The 10133-nt window shown below is 51.2% G+C and overlaps 1 protein-coding gene across 1 annotated transcript in view; it reads right to left on the bottom strand.

Annotated features, from left to right (window-relative positions):
• Positions 1–667: 667 nt before the first annotated feature.
• SYT2 (synaptotagmin II) overlaps positions 668–10133 on the bottom strand; it is a 49836-nt gene continuing 40370 nt past the window's right edge. Inside the window, exons 2-9 of the mRNA XM_011990516.1 lie at positions 9463–9657; positions 8312–8478; positions 6870–6998; positions 6250–6417; positions 5761–5928; positions 4255–4372; positions 3131–3264; positions 668–874 (exon numbers count right to left, since the gene is read on the bottom strand). Coding sequence (XP_011845906.1) covers positions 668–874; positions 3131–3264; positions 4255–4372; positions 5761–5928; positions 6250–6417; positions 6870–6998; positions 8312–8478; positions 9463–9640 — 1269 coding nt within the window. The 5' untranslated portion in view covers positions 9641–9657. The remainder of the gene's footprint in view (positions 875–3130; positions 3265–4254; positions 4373–5760; positions 5929–6249; positions 6418–6869; positions 6999–8311; positions 8479–9462; positions 9658–10133) is intronic.

Genomic DNA, 10133 nt, shown 5'->3' with positions numbered 1-10133 from the left:
TGCCTCCCAAATAGCCACCAAGAAGAGTATGAAAGCCCCGGCATCTGAACAGGATCCTGAGACTTTGCCATAGATGAGAGAAGATCTCCCACTTAGTGGACTTCTTCATGTCAGGGTCCCCAAAGAGCCTTCTTTTCCCACACAACTTTACTGTCCATGGCTCATTCCAGGAATGAAGAGAGATGCTCAAAGACACACACACACCACACACCACACACGACACACACACATACACACACACACACACACGGATCATTAGCCACCGTGATGCCTTCCCTGTCAGGAAGCAGGATGTGCTGCCATTTTGTTGGTCCAAAAGGCTCAAAAAACAGGAAGTGCTGCAAGCTTGCGCCAGTAGAGGACCTCGCTTGGGGTGAGGCAGATGTGAAGCTTTGAAAGAGTCGGGGGAACTGTGACGGCATGCAGCAAGGGCAGCTCCTGGGACCATGAACAGAGCCAGGCTTCTCTTTCACCTCTTAGGGGACTCTCCTCACACAGCCATCAAAGGGAAGTTGGTCTTTAAAAAGAGAAAAACAAGGAAAAACAAGGACACAACCACCAACAAATGAAAGAAAAAAGAAAACCTCTAAGGTTGCATAACTGAGGTATTGATAGCTCTGGATCTTGTCAGTGTCCGTGAAAGGTGTGGGGTCCCAGCCGCTGCTGTCTACTTGTTCTTGCCCAGGAGTGCATCCACCTCCTCCTCAGGCTTGAGCGAGTGCCACTGGGCGATGGGCCTCCGGGGGTTGGCCAACATGTCAGACCAGTGCCGCAGCTCTGTGCCTGTGGCATTGCTGCCCACGAAGATCTTGCCTATGGCTTCGTTCTTGCCCAGCTTGTCGTAGTCCAGCACGGTGACCACTACCTGGACTTTCTGCAAGGAAAACAAAGGAGGGAGGGAGTTGGCAGACAGAGACGTGGGATCCCCTGACCAAATTTATCCTCCATCAACCTCTACTCCAAATGATTGGGAAGGAAAGGCCTCCCGAGGCTCCTTGGTTTCATCTGTGCTCCAGTGAAGACTGAATTGACATGGAAGCAGAGGCCACGCCTTTGGCAGCCTTTGTTTCTACCACTGGGCATTTATTGAGGGTGTACTGTGCTCTAGACACTGTTAAGCGCTTGTAGGGGGAGAAGAGGGAAGGAAAAATGAAAAGATGAATTTCACCTCAATGAGATCAGCAGACATGTAACTGAAAACTTACAACATGAAGTGATAAAGGTTATGCTAGAGAGATAGGCACAAGGTACTGTGGAAACTCAGAGGAGGTGACAGTCCTGCTGGGGCCAATCAGAAAAGGCTTCACAGAAGAGGTGACTGGGACATGAAGTCTGAGAATTTCTCTAGGAGGACAAAAGAAGGAAGAGGATTCCAGGAAAACAGATTATCTTGCATAGAGGCATAGAGACCTGAGAGTACCTTTGGCATCTGAGAAACATTAATCAGTCATTGAGGTACAGGGTGAGAAGCAGTGAGGCAGAAAATGAGGCTGGTAAAGTAGGTTGGGGTCAGCTGAGGAGTTTGCATTTTGTCTTTCAGGCAAGCAGTAGGGGACTCCTGACGACTTTAAGTAAAGGAGTGTTGTGGACATTTGAGAGAGAGAGCCCTGGCATTGAGGTGGAAGATTCACTCAAGGAGGAGTGGGCCTGATGGCAGGGAAGAGACCCGTTGGAGGATGCTGGAGGGTCTGGGAGGATGGATCCCAAATACCTGAACCAAGGCAGGCACAATGGGGATGGGAAGTCAAAACCAGGTTGGAGGGGTATTTAGAGAGACAATCAAGAGGACTTGATGATCAGCTGGATTTGCTGAATGGTTGATACCTTTTTCTCCTGTGACTCCAGCCAATTCAGATTCATCCTTCAGGACCAAGCTTTCTCTGGGAAGCCTCACTACAGTCCTCCACTTCATGAACATTGAAGCTGTCGTCTCACTGTGCTTTACTAGACTGTTTACTGGTGCCCTCCTGCTGTGAGGTCCTTGAGAGCAAGGACCGTGTCGATTACACACTTATTTCCTCATCCCCTAGCAAGTGCCTAGCACTTAGGAGATGCTCAGTAAAGTATGTTGGATAAATGAGAAAGGAAAAAGGAAACAGTCAGTCTAAGGTGATGTCCAGGTTTCTGACTTGGGCCACTGGGTAGATGATGGACTGTGGGGTCATTCACTGAAAACAGAATTCAGATGAAACAGGCTTGGCTGGGAAGAGGTAGGGAGAAGAACATTACATTGGTTTTAGAAATGTTGAATTTGAGATGCCTGGGTCAGGATGCTCTAGATGTAAAATTCTCTGCAATGAGGACTTCTCTTGGATTAACGTTATCACTGAGCTGCTCAATGTTCCCTTGAAGTATTCCATCAATAACATCATACACATCTCCATAGATGACAGTACCGACTCTGAAGATTCTCTTGCACCCTTGCCCCCAGCCCTCCTGTGGGGAGGAGAGGGGGTGGGATCAGTTCACTACAAAGAAGGAGAGACCAAGACTCCATGATAATCGACCACTCTGCAAGCCCCCAGCTGAGCCTGACTCCCCGCCCAAATGGGTGGGTCGGCCTCTTGTCCTACCATATCCAGATCCCACTCATACCCGGAAATGGTAAAAACCAGACCTCATCTCCAATATTTACAGAGCTTGCTGGTGAGAAGGAAGGAAGAGTGGAGAAGGCTGGAAGGGTGGTGGGAAAGAGGAGAGGAAGCAAATCAGAGGAGTAGATGGAAAGGACCTAGAGAGCAGTAGAAGTGGGGCAGGGATGACCAAGACAGGATGTGGCTGGAGAGGATGGAGGTGGCAGCGGCCAGTCCCACCCTCTCAGCCAGCTCCCAACACCTCTGGCACCTTTGCTACACCCCCATACACCTGTGCGCATGACCATGGTCCTGCAAGTCCTAAAGGAATGATTTGCAGAATTTTTTGAATTAGTTCATGTTTATCTCATCAGAAAAGGGGGATCCCTGAAGCACTTGGGAAGGAGATCCCACCTAGGCACCATTAGACCTCGAGCCTTCCCCCACCAAGAAAGGCTATTCCGTGGTCTCTGGATGAGTTCCCGCTCTTCAACCTCCCCATACATATTTGCCTCCCCAAACCCTGTTCCATGCCTAGGACCCCAGGGCTCCAGCACCTGAATCTGCTCGAAGGGGATCTCAAAGCTGAAGGACTCGTTGAAGTATGGGTTCAGGGTCTTCTTCTTCACGGTTGTCTTCTTCTTCTTGAGCCGCTTGCCATTCTGCATCAGGTGGATCTTCACATAGGGGTCTGCGGAGGGAGAATCCCAACCCCAGAGAGGTTCCCCTTAGCCCCTAGCCCTTCTGCCAAATGTACCAAGGCCTGCCCAGAGCATCGGTCAAGATGGGGTCTTCATTCTGCTGAGACCAGGCCCTCAGAAAGCCCCAAGTCACGCCATCCAGTTCAAAGGTGGCAAAAGACTTCACGTCAAGGACCAACTCTGACCAGTTGGTTGTGGCTTCCTGAAGCATTGGGTGGGGGGCATTTCTGAATCTAAGGCCTTGTGAGAAAGGGTATGGGGATTCATCTGTGATCCTGTGCTGGGGAGGGGGTGGGGAGTGCTAAAGTCAGGACACACATCTGCTGGGTCATGATCCCAGTCCAATCCTCCTAATCTTGCAGACGAGAAACTGAGGCCAAAGAACAGAAATGACCTGTCCTAGGTCACACAGCAGGTCAGTGACAGAGCCAGAGCTGGCATTGAAACATGCTGGTTGGAGCCCATGCCCAGGGCTGATTCTCTGGGAAGGCGGCTGAAGCAGCAGGCTTCATTCTCCAGAGCCCTGTGCCATGGCAGCCCCATTCACTGCCAGGTAAATGTGACATTCAGAGCATCTTCCACCCCTTTCCCTCACCCTCCCCTTTTCAGGGCAGAGCCAGCAGAGCCTACAGCCTCTTCTGGAAACATGTCCCGATTGTGGTATCACGTTTTAGGCGAAGCCCTGCCCATTTCCCTGGGAGAAGTAAAATCCTAAGTCACGAACTTATCTGGGGATGAAATTTCTCTGATCCTTTTCTCTGTAGCCCACAGTGCAAGGCCAGAGAGCACTGGGAAGGCAGTTCTGACGGGCACAAGGGGCCCTTGGAGAAAAGGAGGGGCTGGGAAGCCAAGGCTCCACCGCTCCTCGAGGAGACATCTCAGTCCCAGGGCAGCAAAGTGTTCCTGTTCACTGGAGTGTGCAAACTCTGCTAACTGGCTCGCTGGTGCCACCCAATGGCAGCCAGAAGCTCTCCACATACCTGAAAGGCCGCCCACGTCCATCTTCTTGAGGTTCTTGGCCTCCAGGATGCAGACAGTGAGCTTCCCAGCCGTGGGTACATAGCGCAGGGAGGTACAGATGTCGCCCAGCTTCTCTGGCTATCCGGGGGAAAAGCAGGACTTGGGTCATCTCAGCCATCCTAGTGCCTCTCTCATGGCTGGCCTCTTTCTTGCCAAAATTAGCAAGGCAGTGACGTGTCCCTGCCTCCCTCATCACCAGTCCCCATATATGTGATGGCCGAGAAGGTCTTCCAGCATCTGATCTTGGGGCCCCCTGATGCAATGCAACAAAGTCCCTGAAAGTGACAGGTTGGGACCTCAGGAGCTATGGGCTGAGGATGAGGGGGGTAGAGGACAGCTGTGGATCCCTGGGTGGATCTGAGATCTGGGAGGTTGGCAGTATATTTGGGCTCCTACTCCAGGCTCTGGTAAGGTGGAAAGGGGTGCGAGAAGCCCAGGGGTTAGCCACATGTCCACCTCCAAGGGCCCTGAGGGACTGAATGTCTCAGAAGCCTTCTTTCCCTGAACACTCCCACCCACCAAGGTCTCTCCTTGTGGACCATTCCACTTGTAGTATGATTTGTGGTTTTCGGAGCAATTTGCATCCCTTCTTTTGTTACTATCACTGCAACTCTTTCATGTAAACAAGACAAGAATTCTTCGTAACCAATGAGAAACTGAGGTTCCCAGAGGCCATGGTTTGCTCAAAGTCACACAACAATTTAGCACTGCAGGCAGGCCAAGGACCCAGGGCTCCTAATTCCTAAGGCCAACACCACACTGCAGAGTCAAAGCTGCTCAAAGTCAAAGCCACCCAGGGCAAGACTGACCACATCACACAGGTCCTGGTTCAGGTGTGCTGGACTTCCTCCCAGGCACAGGGGACAAAAAGGATAAAAGGATGTCTTAAGCTTCTCTACTCAGCCCTCCATCACTGCCTAGAGTGTGCTGGGTAGCAGGGCCCTGGCCAAAACAAATGATTGATGCCCAGAAGGAGGAATAGTTAAAATGGAGTTTTAGGTATATAGCAATTGCTCAGCAAATATTTACTGAGTGAATGGATGCTGTAGCAGTTCTGGGAGGACAAGTCCCTCTGCTGAGTATCCTTTAGAACAAACATGAGTTTCCTTATGGGTAAACTGAGGCACAGAGGCATGAATCACAGGCCTTAGGTAATAGCAGAAGCTTAGGAGTAACAATAATAATGGTGTTTGTATTTATTTGAGTACCTACCAAATACCAGTCACTGCGCTAGGCACTTTATGCAGGTAGTGAATCCTCATCTGTAAAAAAAGACTAAAGGAGGGAACCCGAGTCCAAACAGTGTAAGCAACTTGCCCAGGTTCACACAGCCAGGCAGTGTGGAGCTGGGATTCTAACCCAGGTCGCCTGCCTCCAAAGCCCATCCTATTTCCATCATGCCAAGAGGTGGAAGCCCACCTGTACATTCGTGTTTTTGCCTGACCTGGCCTCATCTCTGCTCTTACCTCCTCCTTTTCCCCGCCTTGCAGGTCTCTCCACTCCTCAATGGGCTGGCCGAGGTCCACTGTGTTCATAGGCACCTTTACCTCTCCAATGATGTCATGTTTGGAGAAGCGGTCAAAGTCATAGATGGCCATCACCAGAGTTTTGCCCCCGAGCTCCTGGTATGGCACCTGCAGGGCACAAGCAGAATCAGAGGGGGCCGGAGCGATTCACGCACCTCCAGGGGTGCTATGGGCAGAGGCCTCTATTCCAGCCCACAGGGTCCCAGTTAGTGTGCGAAGACAGAGAAAGACCCAGGGCTTTTGGGGAGCAGAGTGTGAGGGTGGGGTGGGAGGGATCCCCATCCTCCAAAGAGGCCAGGGGGGCCCTGCAGTCCAGGCTGCCATTGTTCCAGGCTGAGCAATGGCTAAAGACCAAGGAAAGGTCTGTAGAACTCAGCGGAGAATTGGGATCAGGGAGGGAGCTGGAGTCACCCTTCCAGCCCTCAGCACCTTGAAGGTGAAGGTTTCATTGAAGGCAGGGTTCAGTGTCTTCCGATGGACTTTGGTCTCATATTTCTTCTTCTTGTCAGGAAGGAGGAAGACTTTGACATAAGGGTCTGAGGTGCCTCCCATGTCCAGGGCAGGCAGTTCAGCAGCCTGCAGAACGCCCACAGTAAGCTGTGGAGAGAGAGGGGAGAAGGGGCCTGAGTCTCAGGACAGTTCCAATACCACAACTGGCCCCAGACCCAGTTCCCACCAATTCCTTCCCAGAGGAGGCAGTTGGGGCAGGGGAATGAGGGGAGGCTGGTGCTAGAGAGGAAAATTGGTCTCCATTTCCACCCCAAGGAATTTAGAATGGCATTTAGGGAACCTGAAGTTGAAAGAGAAGTTGCTTTGCCCAAGGTTGGTGGGCAGGTTAATAGCATAATCAACTTGGAACCTTTCGCAAAGCAGGCTGGTGGCCAAGCCAGCATCAACGTCCAGAGCTATAGGCCCTGCCGTTTCCAGCCTGCCTCATTCTAAGGGAAGAGCAGCGCCCACACATCTCCAAGGGAGCTGTTTCTATCCCCCTTCCACCCAACTCCCAGGTCTCTCCCCATTCCCCACTCTGCCCCCACAGCCCTGCATACCTGATTAGCCTGAAAATCATAGTCCAGGGAAAACTGCAGTTTGCCCAGGTTCTCTGGCTCTTTCTCCTCCTCCCCTTCACCTTCCCCCTCAGTCAGGCCTGTCTCTGCATCGTCGTCATCCTGTGGGAGCTGGGGGAGAGAGGGAACAAGTTAAAAGGGGAGGACAGAGGAGCCTGGCTTGGCGCAGGGTGATGGGAAACCAGCCCCTCTGTGGTAGACCCTGACTCAGAGCTGTGTGTCGTGGGGGTAAAACAGGGAATGTGGCCCTGCCATGGGACCTTCCTTCATGGCCCATTAGAACCCCTAGGCAGCTCCTCTACCCCCAGCCCTGTGTTTGAGACATGACTGGTTTGGGCACCACTCTCCTGCCTCTGAGGCACAGTGCGCCATGGGACCAGGCCCCGTGCCAAGTGCTTCATAGCTTCTGGAGGCTGGGGTGGGGGTGGGATTTGCTTCCCTTGTAAGCCCTCTCCCAAACACTTTCCCCAGCTCAGGCCCCACGTATCCTGGGCAAGACATACCAGAAGTATGGTCCAGGCAGACAGGAGCAGAGTGAGCCCACAGACGTGGAGAGAGAAAGAAGAAAGTGATATAAGAGAAAATCCTGCAGCTCAAACCAGCCCCTAAAGTCACCACAGCCACTCATCAAGACCAGGAAGGGCTACACCCAAGTCATCCTGGAACCCCTCCCAACACACACTCACACTGCAGGTTCCTTTTGGGCCCACATACACACACATACCTGCATGTGCACAGACATATACACACACACGTGCACTCAAAGGCCATTTAGATCCCTGGCTTCTGAGATCAAGCCCTTCCCTCCATCCTCCATATGGATTCCTTGAGCAAAAGATTCCTCCTAGTCACCCCCAAACAAACATGGGGGAAAGGGAAGCACACAGGGGCCTCTGCAAACTTAAAACAAAAAAAGGAGCTTTCTAGGCTGACCAACACCAAAAGACAGGGGAAAATAAATTAAATTATGATATGATTAATGATGGATTCTACTTGGCTCTGTCTTGGTGCCTCAGGGCCACTCTTCTGCCTCATTTGATTCCTGCCCCATGCCCAGTTAGATGCCTCCCATGAGATATTGTCCTTCAGTCTCTCTGGCAGGAAAACACAGGGTTACCCAATGGTGTCTTGCTAGTGGGGGGGTGTCTCTTTCCAACATTTTGTCCTAGTAGCCTCACTGGGGGGTCAATATATTGTTCACTGTCTTTCCAGGGATGAGTTCGTGCTAACACACGAATAAGGCCCCCCCTCCCAGGGACCTCTAGGTAGATGGTGTTATACTAGAGATGTAACTGAGAGAACCAAGTTTTAAGGAGGGGAGGAGGTTTGGTTGTGGAAGCCCAGGAGCTTTTGCTTACCCTTTCAGCATCAGGAAAGCCTGGGCTGAGCCCCTTCCAGTCCCCCTCACAATCAGTGTGCCCTACCTGACCCCCTTTCATGTCCTTCATGTTCATGGCATTCTTCATGCCTTTGCCCTTTTCCTTTTTGTTCTTCTTCTTCTTGCAGCAGCACTTCTTGCAGATGCAGAAGCAGCAGGTGAGAAGCAGGAGCCCAGCAACCACAGCAATGGCGATCAGTGCCCAGGGTGGTACTGCCCACACAGAGAAGATCCCGGGGTCAGCAGTGCCATGTCTTGCAGCCCCTGACCCCGTAGCATTGGCAAAAATGGGTGAGGAATATGACTGCCCTCCCACAATGCCCACACCCCATATTTTAAAAGCCACACACCCATGAGTGATTTGTATGTAAGTTGCATATACTTTGCATGCCTTTTCATTAATGCCTTGCTTTTTTATTTATTTATTTTTATTTATTTGTTGATTTTGCCTACTGCCCTTGTTGGCATAGCCTGCTAGCTGAGAGGTAGCAACTAGGTGCATGCATGGAAGAATATCAGTTTAGCTCTATTGAGTTTTACTAGTGTGATCTATGGATTACTGCTCACACTGGAGAGGATGGGATGATGCTTATCAGTCCCTTGGCCTCCACCCCTTGTGCCAAGTCTTGAGAGGGCTGATGCATAGCCGGATAGGCAGGCCAAGCTCCGTAAGATTGAGTCTGGACCTAGACCACTGCTGGGCTTTGCAAAACCCAACTGTTTGGGGATAGGTCCTGAGCTGCTCTCCGTGGGAAGCACCATCTCCCACCAGTGTGGCTGCTCTCCCTTAATCTGCATCTCTGGTGTCTCCTGTGCAGCCTCTGCCAGAAATTCAAAAGCAGTGAGGGCTTTTATTTTCTATCTCCCAACATAAATTTCAAAGTATTATTGGCAAACTTGCATAGTGACTTCTGTTTCATAATTTTTCATCGCCTTTTGGTTTCATCTTTGGATAGATTTATAAGAACTTTTCTTCCCGTGAGAAGTTGAAGTGCATAAACCCCCTTGTTTGCCACATTAATGGCAGACCCTACTTCCCCCTCCCTGATTCCTGCAAGGGCTCTCCAAAAACCCAGCCTGAAATCTAAGCATTAGGAAAGAGCCCAGTCAATCACATCCCAGTGGTATCCCCAACCCTTCTTCACCCCTCCCAGACTCTAGCCTTGCCCCACCCTCTCAGCCACCAGAGACACTCACAGGGAATCTTGTTGATCTCATTGAAGAACTTTTCCTTCAGTTTGGCAAACATGTCCTCCTGGCTCTCCCCAGGACCCCCAGTCTCAGTGGAGTTGTCCACGGGTCCAATGGGCATCATGGCGGTGGTGGTGGCAGGAGCCACAATAGGCTCCTGGTTCCTCTTGAAAATGTTCCTCATGGTGGCAGAGGGAACAGCTGGGGACGAGAGGGGAAGAGGGCAGGGTGAGCATCCCAGAGGTCGTCTTCCCCTCAGAAAGCCCTGCCCAAAGGACCAGGAGAAGCTCTTTATAGATCAAAGATATTTTGTACAATATTAACAACTCTAGTAAACCAATAATAATAGACATCATCCAATTAGTACATGGTCAGTCTGGGCACCATAGCAAGACCCTGTCTTTAGAAATTTTTTTGTTTGTTTTTTTTGAGACAGAGTCTCGCTTTGTCGCCCAGGCTGGAGTGCAGTGGCCGGATCTCGGCTCACTACAAGCTCCGCCTCCTGGGTTTACGCAATTCTCCTGCCTCAGCCTCCTGAGTAGCTGGGACTACAGGCGCCCATCACCTCGCCGGGCTAGTTTTTTTTGTATTTTTTAGTAGAGACGGGGTTTCACTGTGTTAGCCAGGATGGTCTCGATCTCCTGACCTCGTGATCCGCCCATCTCGGCCTCCCAAAG

This window comes from Mandrillus leucophaeus, unplaced genomic scaffold, assembly GCF_000951045.1.
Source record: "Mandrillus leucophaeus isolate KB7577 unplaced genomic scaffold, Mleu.le_1.0 Scaffold38, whole genome shotgun sequence".
NCBI lineage: Eukaryota > Metazoa > Chordata > Mammalia > Primates > Cercopithecidae > Mandrillus > Mandrillus leucophaeus.
This window is presented reverse-complemented; position numbering and strand designations above follow the sequence as displayed.